Source organism: Pinus tabuliformis, chromosome 9, assembly GCF_031772625.1.
Source record: "Pinus tabuliformis cultivar Carrire ecotype Pingquan chromosome 9, CPIR1, whole genome shotgun sequence".
Lineage (NCBI taxonomy): Eukaryota > Viridiplantae > Streptophyta > Pinopsida > Pinales > Pinaceae > Pinus > Pinus tabuliformis.
Window position 1 is genome coordinate 396,257,352 of NC_142307.1, and position 16,639 is coordinate 396,273,990.

Here is a 16,639-nt window from a genome sequence, read left to right on the forward strand (position 1 = left end):
CTTTGCAAAATTCATCTTTTATTGCTCAGAAACAACTTTTGAGTGAAACTTGTCCCGATGTGTGAAGCAAGGAATTTTTTCGAAATGGAGCGAGATGAAGGGGATAGGGGTCTTCTAAATTCTTGGGGAAATTTGTGGGAGTGGGGAGGGATGTTAGGAAGCAGGAGAAAGTGGAATCTCAGTGATTGAGTGAGGGGAAGGGGTCGAAAAGAGCAAAACACAGGCCCAACCTAGAAAATTGCCAAGTTGTAGCTAGAAACTAGGGTTCGTACAAAAAAGAGGAATTTGGCGGATCTAAGGGATGGGGAGTGTTTGATAAGGTACTTTAAGGATAGGGGAAGGTGTATGAACATCAGGAAACAAGTTTTGCCGGTGATTTGACCATCCAAGAGAAATTGCCTTCAAAACCCTAGGAGAGGGAAATGACCTTGCCAAGGCACAACTGAAGCATGAACAAGGTGTGAAATGACTCATTAGATACTGACATGACGATGACAGCCCTCTGAATGATGATACACTCAGCTGAATGATGACATAGACTGACTTTTGGGCAAAGCCTAGACCTAATGCCTAGTGACCAAATTTTGCTTGAAGACTCACTGAAATGACAAAATTTGACCTTGACACTTCAAAATCACTTTGTAAGAGCATATTTGATCACTGATGGAGGGTTTTCAAGACCGACACTAACAGAATACTTCTCTTTATTGATAATTCCAGACAATTATAGACTTGACCCGCCCTGCGCACTCAATTGCGGGGGTCTGCGCACTCAGCTGTGGACTTATACCCTAGGCCTCTGTGCACTCAGCTGCAGAGCCTCTACCTACACTACAACCCAAGACTTAGACTTCTACTTTAGAGCTATCTCTCATACATCTTAGCTTCTTGATTGTTATCAAACTGCTTAGAGCTTACCTCTATTTATACAATTGCATGGTCCACGACCATGGGTAGATCTTCTACACCTGACATTAATTCCAAAATAAGGGCGGACAACCCTATGACTCTTTAACACCTACACACTCTGCAACCACAATATGCGGAGTCTTTACACTTGGATTACAAAATTTGACCAAAATATGGGCTTTTAGCCCCAAAAATACCCTTGGGGAGTCCCGCACCCAACACTTCTTTATTGTTGGTTTGGCAATGGCATAGGCAATGCATGATATTGTGGACTTCCTAACATCTCATCAAAGTTTCGGCCAATAAAAATATTTCTGCAATGCTGCCACTGTTTTCTCTACTCCAAAATGTCCAACGACCCAAATGCAGTGCACCTCCCAAATCATCTTGGAACACTCACTTGTAGGAACATAAAGGTGTGCAAAGTGGCATAATAATGCACCCTGGAGGTGAAAATCTCGAACTTGCTTGCCTTCCAAGAGCATCTGGTATGTGTTGCTGAATTTTGGCTCTCTTGTAAAGATGCGGCCACCCCGAAGTCTCGTGTCCACAAGAGTCGAGCATAGTGGTTAGCGCCATAATCGGTGGTCAGCTAAGACAGTCTACAACATTATTAGTGTTTCTCTTCTTATACTTGATGTTCAAATGGAACTGTTATAGATATGTGGACCATTTTTAATGGCGATTGTTCTGTAACTTCCCTTGTGTCTATATGAACTACAGGCGTTGGTGGTGTGTGTGGATGACTATTTCCTTCTCCATAATGTAATGCTTCCATTGTCGGTAGATCTGAACAATATAATACATCTCTTTGTCATAAGTGGGATACTTTCAGACTGTATCTGAAAGTGCCTCATTGTGATATGCCCTTGCTAAGTAAGAACTGCACCAATAGCATGGTCAGACGCATATGTCTCAATTTCAAATGGTTGTTGTAGATTTGGGCGCAGTGGAAGGGTCCCAAGGGGGTTTGTAGGGGGCGGTAACCCCCTTTCCCCCGGTTCCAGGGCAACGCCCCGAGATTATTTTTTATGTGAACCTAAGGATGGTAGGCGAACCCAAAGATGGTGGACAGACCTAGCCATGGTTTTGTGTACGGATTTTGCACATAGTTTTGTGCATATATTCTGCACATGATTTTGGGCATGATGGTTTTCTGCCCATGGTATTTTGTATATCTGGTCAAGGGAACTACAATTATGTTCTAATCTAAGGTTAATGGATTGGGGTTTATGAATGCTTCAACATGTATATATGTATTGTGACATTGAAAGGAATATAATGAAAAATCAATCTAGTAGTCCTGGTTTTGGGATCGAGCAAAAAATCTCCGTGTATATATTTTTTATGTTCTCGACATTGTATATTTTTTGTTTTAAGAATATGTTTGCAGGTAATTTTTGTACAGGGTTAAAACCTACAAAACATTACGTATTTTTTGGTTTTCACCTTTACCAATGACTATAGCCTACATGGATCAATAGGGTACTTCGTCTCTTAGGCAATTAATTTCTCGGGAACATTACAAACTAGATGTATGATGTGCATTAATTTAAAAGTAATCAAATCAATAGTGTGCATTGATTTTAATGTAAGCACAAAAAAAATATTGACGATGTGCCGTGGTTTCAGTGTTACATTTTTCATTCATAAATAAAATACTTCAATTTTCATCTTAAATAAAATGTTCACTTACCTGAAATGTTTGCTTCTTGAAACTATAAAATATTGTAATTTACTACATTTTTATTATTCTCATTCTTTATCATTCAACATTGTTAGTTACTCTGCATTCAAACAAGGCAATAGAAAACAGTTAACATTGAAACTTACTTGGTGTTTAAAACTCCATAAGTCACAATGATTGACTTTGGAGAAGACTACTATTAATATTGGAGAGCAACAAAAACAAGGTATGGTGTTTACTATAATAGCTCAAGTTAAAGTTTGATTGGCCTGCGATTTCAACCGCCATTTTTATATGATCAATGTGAAAAGATGGAAAACCTATCATATGTGACAATAAGAACATAAGAAGAAAATAGTTTGAGATTTATCACAATGAAGACTATTTAACTACATTCTTATTATTCACATTTTCTATCATTCAACGTTGTTAATTGTCACTTTGCATTCGAAAATTTTATTTCATCATTAAGTTATTAATAGTCTCTATCAACTCAACAAACTGAAGTAACTTAGCAAATTTAAAACTAAAATGGTCATATCTATATTAGACATATTTAGCATATTTAAAATGATCAGAATAATTAAATGTTTAACAAATTTTGTGTAACCGCACATCATTGAAATCACTATAGATCCATCTTAACTATGGATCTATTAGGCTCTAAGAGACATCAAATCACAAACACTGGAGGTGCAAACATTTCCTAATTCTGCATTCAAAAAAAAATTGCACCAAAAAAACTGATCCCTCTTAATGTTTGATAAATTTAAAATTAAAATAAATCTAAATTAGTAAATAATTTAAGTAATTAATAATTAATAAATTTAATTCCATTTTATTTAAGATATCCTCACTTAATAGATAAATTATAGGCTGAAATATAAGTAACCTATAATTTCTAATAAATTTAATATTTTTAATCAAAATTCGTACGGTTTCAGAGGAAAAAACCATCATGGATTTATATTAAGAAAATATAAAGATCTGCAATACATAACATTTTTTAGGGGGCAATGAGATGCCCAGAAACAGATACTATATAAAGGGACAGATTTTTCCAGTTCATCTAAACCTAAAGCAGAAACATACCCATATCTACTTATCAGATTTGATACAGAAACATTCAACCACAGAATATATCAGGTTTTACCATATCTTTTATGATTATGATTTATCAGGTATAATAATATATTTTAAATATAAATATATTAGTAAAATTAAAATATAATGAAAAGAAAATGAAGAGGAGAATGAAACATTCTCCATTGTCACATATATCGAACAACAGCATTTAAAACTGGACAATCGCTCTGAAAACAAAAGTCTATGAATTTATAAAATGTGAAATTAAAATTTGGCATGTATTCTTATTTCAAATTAATATAATACGTATATACAATGAAGAAAATTTTCCCTCAAGATATATATACTATGAAAATAAATGAAAATCCTGTTGCTCGTAATACTTTATTAAAAACAAAAAAAATGGTAATTAAGAATCCCTGAATCCCTACAACTGAAATAAGGAAAAAATCCATCTCCTCATTTATCTCAGAATTCCCGAAATTTTTTTGGTATTTTAATATGTTGTACTCGCACCCGTAGGTGGTTTTATATGCCTCCAGCATTCATACTACCTGTGAATGAATATTTACTTGACCAACCTACCAATTTTTAAGTGAAATTTGGGCCAGACATTCCAAAGATAGTAATACCTGTGAATAAGCATCAACTAGACTAAGATAGGCACTTTGAAAGTGATACTTTGTGAATAAACATCTCCCAGACATTTTAGAAGGGAATTATTTTTCCTTCCACTCCAATCTCCAACCATCTCAAATATTATTGATTCTCGTGAAACTTGATGGTTCACTGTTCCTCTTACTGCCGTTTGTTGCCTGCTACTCATGTGGAAGAGAGTTAGAATGGAAGCTAATGTGACGAATAATTGGCTGTTTTACTTCTATGCAACAGTCAATATATTGACATCAGCATTATTCTCTGATTTTAAATCAACTGAGTTGTGTTTGAGAGCCTCAACTACACCACCACCCCATAACTTGATACGATTTTCGGCAGCAGAGGCCTGCATTTCCGTGGAGATCAAGAACCGAAGTGCTCAACATATCGAAAAAATACAAGATAAATACAACTATTCCATAACTTCATCTCAACCTAGGATATAAGATAATTTCATAGGTCATACCTCTTTGTTCCAGTTTGTGAAATATACAATCAATAACAAAATCAAGGTCTGCAGTGCAGTTCCACCAATCATCCCACACCAAATGCCCTGATCCCTCATTTCAACATCAAATTTACACAAAAAGTTAGATGGCTGAACAAATTTTTGCTTTCACTGAAGGCAATGCTTACAACAAGATCAATTTTAAAGCTTGGAATAGAGAGACCAGAGAAGGCCTTCTAGTCTTGCCTTCTACTCCAATAATGTTTGCAATGCTGAAATCAGTGTGTTGGAATCATAACGAACAAAGCATAAAAAACAAAACATGGGAATGCCTAGTGCACCTTTACTCCTAAGTCAAACTTGTAGCCCAAAAGTAGACCAAGAGGTACACCAAAAACATAATAGCATCCTAAGTTTATGTAGGCTACCAAACCTTGCCACCCTCCACCAACAGCCACACCTGATAACATTTCCAAGAGAAAAACATCATTATCTTGAAAACATTACACCTTGAAACCAATAGGGTTGACTGCTAATTGTTTGGTTTGACTTTAAATTACAAATCTACTTTATTTGAGCGTTATGAGGAGAGTGCTCTGTATTAGAGGGACCATTATGATTGAAAAAATGTGATGATTGAAAATTATAAGCAGAGGTGAAAACCTCCAAGCATGTAGGTGCTAATAAGCATGGAATTATGTTGGAGATATGAGCTTTGCCCACTCAAATCAAAATCAAATATAAGAGGATTGAATGCAAATCATATACAAAATATTACCTGATAGAACTGGCTGTACACTATTTAGAAGCATTGTTACTGCAAGAAGGATTGCTAATTTAGACACTGCTCTCATGATCACCTCGCTGTCAGTAAATAGTACGGCAAATTTGTTCTTCACGAGAAGAACTATAACCATGCAAATAATGCCAATCAATAGTGATTGTGCAACCACAACCATAACAGAGAATTTTGTAGCTCTTGGATGGCCAGCACCTAGTTCATTGGAAACTCTCACGCTGCAGAAGATGTGTTGAATAGAGTAAACTTAAAATTGAAGTTTGAAAGAGAGAAAAACAGGATACAACATCAAAATTACAGATAAAAATAAACAATTTGTTAGCAATGTGCTTCCAAGACATGGGAAAAGCCATCATTTCTTTGTAGCTTAGAACGTTCTGTTGTCCCATCTACATAAGGTCTGACATGCCATATTTCAACATGTTGTTTGAGACAAAAACAGAAAAAATAATTGTAAAATAATATTGTTGAAATAAAGAGGGTATGTGGAACTAAAACAGCTAGCTTACCTGATGGCAGCATTAATTCCAAAGAAAATCATGGCTTCCCATTCAGTCAAATTCATGCTGAAAGAAGATTAGTTAGAAATACTTAAATGTAGTAATCACATTCAAATTCATGCTGAAAGAAGAATGGTTATAACTTATTCAATGAAAATCACGTCTTTCCATCTATTCAAATTCATGCTTAAAAATACTCAAAAGGGGAGATCGCATTCAAATTCATGTTGAAAGAAAGAATGGTTAGAAATACTTAAAAAGGAAAATCACATTGAAATTCATGCTGAAAGAAGTAATGGTTTTTCCAATGAAAATCATGGCTTCCTTCCATTCAAATCCATGCTGAAAGAAGAATGGTTAGAAATACTTAAAAGGGGATATTACATCCAAATTCATGCTCAATGAAGAATGGTTATAAATACTTAAGAGGTGAAACAACGGTCAAACTTGAGAACAATCGCTTGAAACTATAACAAGGTTACCAGAGAGAATCCTATATCATTTGGAAAAAGGTGCTAAAGAACCCATACATGGCCTATGGCTTAGCTTCTGTTGAGACACAAAGGTTAGACTAATTGGCTTCTGGTGGCCATATGCACTTCCCACTGCTTTGTTCTATATCTCTTGTTGCAGGGTAATTCCACATCTTATGGAGATCTTCCTCTTCTAGAGTGGCTCTATAAGGGAAGAAAATGTGCATATTCCTCAAAGCCATGCCAGAACCTGGGCCAGTAAAGAAGTGCAGGTAGTGTATTTGAATGTCGAGTCTTACTAACTCAACACCCAATGACCTGGGGCATTTTGCAGCTCTTTTGCAAAAACTCTGTCTAGTGGATCAAGTTCTATAAAGAGACCGTAAAAGCTCATTAGTCAAAAGCCTTTGTGCCTCGAGAAAGCAAGCCCCGCCAGACATAGGAGGCAGTGGACACACTGCTTACCAAATGGAGATTGAGTCCACTGCGATTTCTGCGTTCTTTAGGTGGCCGGTCAAAACAATTAATGTCATGAAATACCAGACCTCCAAGCTGAAATAATCATCAAACCATCCATATGTCAGAAAGGAAGAAGGAACGAGAGAATGTGAGTAAATACTGAATTTTAAGCTCAATGTAACTAATTAAATCCTGTTACTAACCATAGCATAACCGCAGAAGCCAAGGAGAGCCGAACAAATGCCCACAGGTCATAGAAAGCCAAAACAGATAATCCAGTCCAAGCATCAGGACACCAACGAACTGCATAAACCAGCTGGCATATAACCAGTGTCCACCAGCTTATGTTCAGTGACACAGCTGCTCCAACCAATTCCCAATTCAGTTTGGATATGCATAGCCAGCTAAGGAAAACGTGAATTATTAACCCAATTACAGAAATCCAAGCCATGGCCGTGACTTTGCTCTGGGACTGAAGAAACTTCTGAACTGGAAAATTAATAGCAAAAGAAAACGGTAGTGGAAGTGTCCAAATGGCAAATTGTCCAGTGAGATCAGAAATATCATCAGCTTGTCCCAACAGCTTCAAAATGGGCGCAGAGAAAATGTAAATTGGACTTAATAACATCGCAGTTGCAGTCAAAATTATCCAGGATCGTTGCATAAACACTCCAAGCATGTGAATTTGACCTGCCCCAAAGGCTTGGCCGCAAAGTGTCTCCAATGCACTCCCCATTCCAAGCTACAAAAGTGGAAAGCAAATATCCCATGTTCAGAGACATTACAAGTTGAAGCAAAGTTCTAAACATTTTCTGCTTAGAAGTCACAATATTTCAAGCATCATCCATTCCTTAGCTCCAGAAATTCCATTGTTTTATTGAAAAGCAGGGAGTAGAAGCTCAACTGGAATCTCTTTCTAATTGTACAGATATTACATGATTTCTTGGCCACCATTGAGAATTATGTTTTGCCACAACATTGTCTTGTTGAGTATTTCCCATTCCACTAAGTTCATGGAATTCCTACCATGAAATTACCACACATAAGTTATTGAACCGCATTCTGAAAAACTTCCTTTTCATGAGAAAGAAAATATATTTTGTTCGCCAAGGATTTGAAATATGTACAAGTACTTCTCTGAACGTATTAAATCATAAGAGCACACGAAAGCTAAATATGAGAACCACCAAAATAAATTTGCGTACTTCATCTGCCATAAAAACCTTGAATCTTCTCGATTTTAAATAACCGAAACCAAATTCACTCAGACTTTAGCTTTAATCTAATGTCAAAAGAAAACCTTATGGCTTTAAACGGGTGGAGACCTGAGAGCATAGGATATTGAGAAAAAACAAAACCAAAATAGAGCATGTTGATTACTGCTAATAATTATCTTTCAAATATATTTAATAATTTTTTTATTAAAATGCTTCTTTATTTAACTTATTATCAATCAAGGAGCACATATCGGGACACAAATCTAAATGGACAACCTCGCACTTGCAGTGATCTGGAAACCATTCACTAAAATTAAGAAGGCATTCTTCATCTAGTTTGTTGGACATAAAGCAGTCCAGGTAGGAGTTTCTTAACCTAAATGTCTATGGTGTCAATTGTTAAATTAATGCAAGAATGGATTACTATATTTTATGAAATACCTCATTTTTCTTATTTATTAGGAGGTTTTTTTTAAACAAATTCCATGTTTTTTAGTTTCATAATGTATAAATATTTATCAAAATGAATGGTTATATATATTTAAACAAACACGTCATATTGTAAAATGTGTTATTATATGTGGTGCATTTGTTCTCCTTATTAGAGAATTAGGCTCGGATGCTCCTTGCATAATGAGAATGAGAAGGGAGTTTCTTATTTGATACTCTCATTCCTTTCAGATAATTTGTTAGGGGTCCTAATATAAAGCTAAGCAGGTTATATGTGAAAAATGAGAATGTTATCATTATGGCCTTGTTGCCCTTCACAATAATGTTATAATGACAAGTTTATATCACTGATTTTTGCTCTATATGAAAGGGATAAGCCACAAGATGACATTAATGATGGTTGGGGCCCACTATAATAGATATTGAGTGGGTTAATGATGGATGAGGCCTTATCCACATGATTAAGACAATCGCCTCTCTCATGGTTGGGGCCCACTATCCTAGGTGTTGAGTGGGTTAATGATGGATGAGGATTTATGGATAAAAATAGCACAATTACCTTTTATCTTACTTATCTATTAATTAGTAATTATGGATTAGTGTATTTAATATTTTTTATGCCTTATGGAAATATTTTATAGGCTTTATGTTTTATGTCAAGTGGCTTGTAAAGATTACTGATTTTTAATTGTATTACCAAATGGCATTTTTGACAATGAAATGTGTCTACATAGTTTTGACCATCTCTAGGGATTTTTTTTCTTTTTTTTCAATTGGCAATTGATTGTCTAGGCTAGATCTCTTATGGGCCCATCTAGTCTACTGACATACCCCATGATAATCACATGACATGTTCACCTAAAGGTTGTTTCCACTTAGTCAAACCCCAAAATATTTAGTGCACGTTTTCGTGTGATACTTTAATCTTGAACTTGGAACATACTAGAGGCACACACGACCATGTAGCCTAGAGGAAAGAAGGATACAAACTAATCTCATGCTTGTGCCCTATAGGTATTTTATTGAATAAACTTATCTATTGCAAGTGCTGGTAGCTGATGTGTCATTTTCTTTTTCTATTTTTTAATAAAATGCCTAATGTGTTTTTGTTAATAGTTAAAAGAAACACAAAAATATCCATTTAATACCCAAAAAAAAGATATTCATATGTTGAATTGTGAAATTCCCTTATGGTTAAAGAAAGAATCAAGGGAATGTCAGTGAAAAAGATAACTCTGCAAATAAGAATTTCAGAATGAATATTTCATGGAAGTTACATAAGATGGGGAAGCTTCTCCCATAGGTTTGGCTGCGCAACCGTCCCTTTATATATGAGAGAACCTTAAAATGATCTACAATGTTGTATTTTCAACTCTAATACTTTCACTATTTCTAATAGTGAATGCCTTTTATAATCCTTAGTCCATTAAAGTATTCATTCCATTCCATACTATTTAATCCAATGAATACCTATGAGGTAGCTCGGCTCCCTTACCTACTGTAAAATGCTAAAGCTCTCTCACCATTTACCCTGCGCGAGGTTCTACAGTGCTTGAGCCATAGGGTAAGTAGTATTTTTTTCCTTTTCCACTCTTTCTTCCGGAAGCATAAAGAGAAGATATATTTCATAAGGATTAGACTTTCAATTTGAGTCGATAAGAAGAATAAGGCAAGTGAAATTCTATAGTTGCGCCTCATATTTCAACCCTGGTGTTCCTCATATTTCCAGCCTGCTGCGCCTTATATTTTACTTTCACAAAGTTTTAGGCGGTTGATACTATTTAAACTCGAAGCGGTAACGGTTTCTTACGATCAAGCTATGGTGAAGAGAGGGGGAAGCTCAGTTAACCACCAAGTTATGTCAATAATATAGAGGTCTTATATAGGGAATTATGATTTCTTACTGTCACTATATTCTTCCTTTGGTTTGGCTGTTTTCTTCTTCAATCAGTTACTCTGCTACATAAACTGTTATTTTAGTTTGAAGGCACCACTATACTCTTCCCTTGGTTTGCCTGTTTCCTTCTTCAGTCAGTTACTCTGCTACAGAAACTATTATTTTACTTTGAAGGCACCAGTTTTTCACTTCTTTTCTGCCTCATTTGTGATACGTTTCCTAGAAGAGACTTCGTGATAGGGAGGTCTCACCTCTTTTGGCAATATGATCAGGGAACTTCCAGAAGCGCCATTCAAGGGGCTCGATTCCGGAGTAGCGTGCCGAAATTTGTGACATGGATTTATAAAATCTTTTAGCGGTAAGATGGTCTGACTTCCAGAAGTGCATTTTCTGGAATAAATGGCCATGGGTTCGATTCCCCAGTACGGCACGTTATAACTATCTAAATAAATCTGTAACAGTGAAAGGGAAACATATTTGGCAAAAGTTATATACCATAACTCACAATCTGAAAACATAACCAATAGATTTTGATGGCAGTACTGACCATAAATCCGAAGCTGAATACTACGATCACATTGATTCCTATGGATACTGCGGCCAATTGAAGGCTGCTCAGCTGGCCTGTAAAGATCAGTGTAACGGACACGAATGCATATTGGCATAGTGTGGTGATGACAGCAGGCCCTGCAATAGCCCACAGCTTCTTGGATTCAATCCAACTCTCCCTTGCAAACTGTGGGAATGTTGTAATGGCAGGTAAGTCGCTACTTCTCGCACTTAGTTGTTGCTTGGGCTCCTCTTCTACAGTCGCGAGCAATGGGGAGCACGGAGAGTCCGCCATATTGGTTGCACAATTCCACAAGCTTCTTACCCATACGTGAATATATATATATATTTCAAGAAAGTGGCCAGATGTAACTATCCGAGGGCGGGCGGTGACCGATGCTATAATTTTTTTTTAATAAAATAATATATTTTTTTAATAAAATTGAAATCATGGTTTTTTTGGAGTTATTTATAGTGCAATTTTTTTGGAGTTTATGGTGTCAGAATTTGGTGGAAAAAATTGAGGTGAAATTTTGATTTGTGTTATTTAAACTAGTTTTTTGACTGTATATGGATTCAACACCATGAAAAACCCCTATGGCACTTCTCTTGTGCAGGATTTACCCATCAATCTTGAGATTTTAATCAATTCCAGCGAGATTTTAGAGAAATTAAACCGGAAAAATTGTCCGGAAATCCAAAGAAAAAACTTCCAAAAAGTTTTCTTTCCTAAATTGTATTTTGGATTACATATATGATTGGGAAGAGATTCCCCGCATTAAGAAGAGATTTTCTATTATTTGGAGGTTTATTTTAATAAGTGTTATCTAATTATTATAAGTTTTAGTGTTATTTGCTGAGTCAATCAGATAATTTTTAGTTAAATTATTATTTTTTAGTAGCAGAGACTTATTTTAATGACTCTGTTTTATTATTAGACATTTTGGAGTTTTTTTATTAGACATTTGAAGTTTTTAGCCTAGCAAATCAAATAATCTTGATTTAAATTATAATTTTATTATTATTTAAAATGCAGGTCAAATAATCCTTATTTGAATCATGTTTTAATACATTTCATAACTACATATAAGAACAATTAGAATGTAAAAAATTCACGGCTCCTCCTCAAACTTGTGTTTTTAATAAATCTATTCTAAACAAAGTCCATTAAAAAATATGACTCCCAAACATATAACAAATACATTCCAACTACTCAAATTTTATCTATATAATTTAGAATTATTATTATGAAAATATAAAATTTAATATCTTTTTATATTGTAAATTATATATTATATATAAAATTTATAAGATATTTCCATTTATTAGGGTTTTAATTTTAGGAGTTTATTATTGTATTCTCATCTCGAGATATTCGAGGATTTGAATTTGAATTTAAAGGAAGATTGAATTTGGGAGAGTTACTTTTATATCAATTTGGAAGTCTAGAAATTAGGTGAGTACAATAATATTTATTGTATAATTATTTAAAATCAAATTATTAATTTAGAAAGTTAAGCATTTACAATAATATTATATTGTATAATCAATTTCATTAATATATATTTTGGTGAAATGTTAAATTAGAGAGATACTATTTAAAGCTTGTTGTTTTTAGTGATTTTTTTTGGAAATTTTGCCTGTGGGTTTTTCTGGTCTAATTTCTCTAAAATTTGGCATGAATTTATTGAAATCCCTGGGGTTTTGAAATCCCTCGGTAACCCTTGCACAATGGAAGTGCCCTATGGGTTTTTCAAGGTGTTGAATCCATAAATACTATTAAAAGACCAGTTTAAAGAATACAGATCAATATTTCACCTCAAATTTTTAAAGTCCAAAAAGTAGCACTAAAGACAACTCCCTATTTAAAGTATATGATTTACATAATTTTATTAGAGATAATAAACTCAATAAGAATTAGAAAATACATTAATTTTCTTATGAGTATTATCTTGCTTTAAGTGTTTTTGAGATTTTGGAATATGATTTATAGAAAATTAAACATAGAAAAACAAAATAATTAGTCAAAATATAAAAATATTTAATTATAAAATTTTACTCTTACAAACTACCAAAAACCTAAATATTATAGATTAATATTGTAAATTTTTCTTTATTTATAACAAAATATATATATTTTTATTCTTTTTAATCTCATAAAAAATGTATGATGCAAAATCTCATGTTATTTTATCATGGCCAAGTGACACCAAATTAATGTATAGACCCTCTTGCTTGTAGGACAAGGGATTCACCTCATATATACTCTACCGTTGAACCTGTAACTCTTTTAGAGGAAACACATGCTCTTAACCATTAAACCTACTAAAATTATATCTTAAATAAAAATAAACCGCTAAACATAAAATAAAAATAAATATAATATAATTTTAAATATAAGCATAAAAGTAATAACCTAAATAGAAGAAAACCATTAAACAAAAAAATAAAAATGAATATAATATAGTTTTAAATATAAATAATAGTTATTAAAGAGGAGATTTACTCAAATAAAAATGAATATAATATAGTTTTAAATATAAATAATAATTATTAAAAGAGGGGAGAGACTCTAAGCTATTATATGTTTAAGAATTCAATTTATTAATTATAGTTAATATTTATATTATATATTATTATTTTTTATAATTAAATATTTGTTAGGATATTTTAAATTAAAAGAGTATATCTATATATATATTATTATATAAATAAATTTAGTCTTATTTGAAATAAGGTTGGTGGTTTTCTCATTTGATACTTTAACAAGTGTGATATGTAATGTTGTTGCTTAGTACTTGCTTTTATGCAAAAAGTAATTGATACAGAATCAAAGAGATTTATTATTGTGGCCAAGACAAAATCAGATGACACATAAAGAAGCAAAATGAAAAGTTGATAGTCAATGTTATAGTTGAGAAAATAAATATAAATAAAATAAATTAGAATATTCCATGTGACATTCACATTAACTTTGGAGTTAAGTTTAGCTTTGTTGTAAATCTCAAAACAAATCTCAAATTATTAAATATAATGATTGTAAAATAAATAAAACATTTATATGAAATAATAAGAAATTTATAGAAAATGAATTTATAAATTAAAATAATATAATAAAATGAAATAATTATATTTATAAAAATTAATTAAATATATTTATAAAATAAATATATAATATAAAATAAACCATGAAGAAAACAAAATATTTATATAAATTTAAGACATGAAATATATTGAAGAAACTTACACCTATGAAATAAAACAAAACATGCATATCTTCGTATAAAAATAACAAATCAGAGCGCACATAAAATGGAGAATATTAAGCGGAGAAGTTTAAATTTTTAAGATTTAATTAATTTATGGGCAATCTATTTAATTCGTCGGCCGAAGTGTTTATTTTTCTCAGTATTTAATGAAAGTATCGATGAATTCAAATGTTTAAGAATTTTACGTAAAATTTACAATAAGGTAAAGATAAAGTTTTTAAGAACTTTGTTTTACCTTGAGATTCTGTATGTGTCTGGTGTATTAAATCGTGTATTCCATTATTAGCTATAGGCCGTTTTGTTAACTTATGGTAACATTTAGTGTTTAGAGATAACTGTTAAAAGAGGCAGCCTTAGTGTCAGGCCTTGGAGTTATAAAAGGAAAATATAGCATGTTTATATTGCGTGCAAACCTTCGCATAGGCTTGACTTGAAATAAAAGCAATGTTTATAGGAAGTACAGAGTCTATGTTGATCATTTATTGAAGTTGAGTTTTTCCATATACTCATAGTGAAAGTAGGTATAAATTTTAAATATTATCGTTATATTGTATATAATTTTATATTTAAATATTTCATAAATTTGGTATATTGATAATCTGATAACTCTTTAATTTTATTATGTCATTTAATGCATTTCACTTATCGCAAGGAATGTTTTAACAACACATCCATTCTCCGACAATCCAAAACCCGTGAACATTAGTTATTTATAATATAATTTTTAATTTAAAATAAAATTTTATTTTTAATTTAATATTATTTATCCAATTACGTCAGGAATCGAAGCACAAATAGGCGGAAAGAGAAGGGCGGAGAACTACGGGCAATCTAATAGAAAGTGTGGAATCAAATGAAATATATGGCATGGCATGCCATGTATGGATGACTTCTCTTTTCTTGTCATTTACATGTTAAATTTAGCAGCCACAAAACTACGGTCCATACGCGTGGTGCACGTGGCTGACTGGTATTTTGTTTGATTCAATAAATAATCTCGTCTACATTTTTTTAAAAATGGTTATATGTTTCCATATAAACCTTTTAAATATTAACTTTAGGGCTCAGAAAAATGGTCCGCGGACCTACAAAGTAAATATCAGAACACGAGCAAACATCAGACCATAAAGTGTTAATATGTAAGAAAGGGGAAAAATGGATTTTATATAAAAGAATATAAATATAATTTATGGAATTTAAACTAGGTTAATTGATAACTTAAGAATAAAAAAGAATAGTATTAAGATTTATTTCAAAGTTCGGATATATGTTAAAATCTATATTGTTTTATAATGAATTATTATATAATTTGTTATTTATTTTGATATATTGTACATTAAAATTTTGGAAAATTTGGTTTCAATATTTATGGTATTGACGCTTTGTTACTTAGAGTCTAGTCATGTGTGGGCTTTTAAGAAGATTCTAAAAAGTATGTAACCTTAAAGTTAATTGAGGATTGGGGCATGCAAAAATTCTAACTCTAATCTTAGATGAGTATCAAACTATGTTATTTAATGAGTTGCTATTTGTTCCATACTTGTGTAGATTTAGAAGTGGGATATAAAAGCATAACATAGGAGGTAAAAGATTATCTAATAGTCATTTAGGCCACAATGTTGAAGCCAACTCCAAGGTGAGTTTCCCTTTCTTTATGCATGTATTTCATAATTGAAGAAAAGCTAGAAGAGCATGAGCCTCACCTTCTAGTTGCGTTTTCCCCTGTTTTGGGTTTTCCAAGTCAGCTTGTGTTAATTTGTATGGATGACTTGTCCTTTTGTTTGTTCTCTCATTTTCAAATTATAGCGATTTCCATAAATTTGAGCATTAAGCTAGTCATATAAAATATGGGATCTAAGGAGATAAATTGATAATAAAACATTTTAGAGTTTACAAGATTTCTTGTGTTGAACTATTCTAGTGGAATCTAGAAATCATTTTGGTATGAAATCAATGTTAGATGCAAGGTCTGGGAATTAGCTTAAGAAGTGGTAGAACCTTAGCCATGGTAAATGAATCCAATCATAACAACTCTTGAGTTTTAGCAACAAAAAGATTTTTCAAACTAGAAGAACGAGCCCCTAATATCTCTTGCAATATGGCCTTCCTCATGGTGGCTCTAGTGAAAAGGTTCAAACCTCTTGAAGGGGTTGGTAGATATAATAAATGAGCTGGATCAAATGAAAAATTGAGAGATACTGAAGACCCATAAAAGGAGTTAAAGAACAAGCCCAAGAAA

General features: G+C 32.8%; 1 protein-coding gene across 1 annotated transcript; it reads right to left on the reverse strand.

Annotated features, from left to right (window-relative positions):
• Positions 1 to 4,058: 4,058 nt before the first annotated feature.
• On the reverse strand, positions 4,059 to 11,425 carry LOC149148811 (protein DETOXIFICATION 35-like). Its single transcript, XM_089445765.1, has 8 exons — positions 11,130 to 11,425; positions 7,222 to 7,760; positions 7,025 to 7,111; positions 6,096 to 6,152; positions 5,566 to 5,804; positions 5,129 to 5,247; positions 4,806 to 4,892; positions 4,059 to 4,685 (listed from the first exon to the last, which is right to left on the reverse strand). The coding sequence occupies exons 1-8, from the start codon at positions 11,130 to 11,132 to the stop codon at positions 4,563 to 4,565; spliced, it is 1,254 nt and encodes a 417-aa protein (XP_089301891.1). The 5' UTR covers positions 11,133 to 11,425; the 3' UTR covers positions 4,059 to 4,562.
• Positions 11,426 to 16,639: the final 5,214 nt, after the last annotated feature.

Bases quoted from the DNA above. Each gene is read 5' to 3' on its own strand.
- LOC149148811 (XM_089445765.1), bottom strand. The intron at 5,805-6,095 runs GTAAGCTAGCTG...CATCTTCTGCAG, and splicing joins GGAATTAATGCTGCCATCAG to CGTGAGAGTTTCCAATGAAC. The intron at 4,686-4,805 runs GTATGACCTATG...ACGGAAATGCAG, and splicing joins TCACAAACTGGAACAAAGAG to GCCTCTGCTGCCGAAAATCG.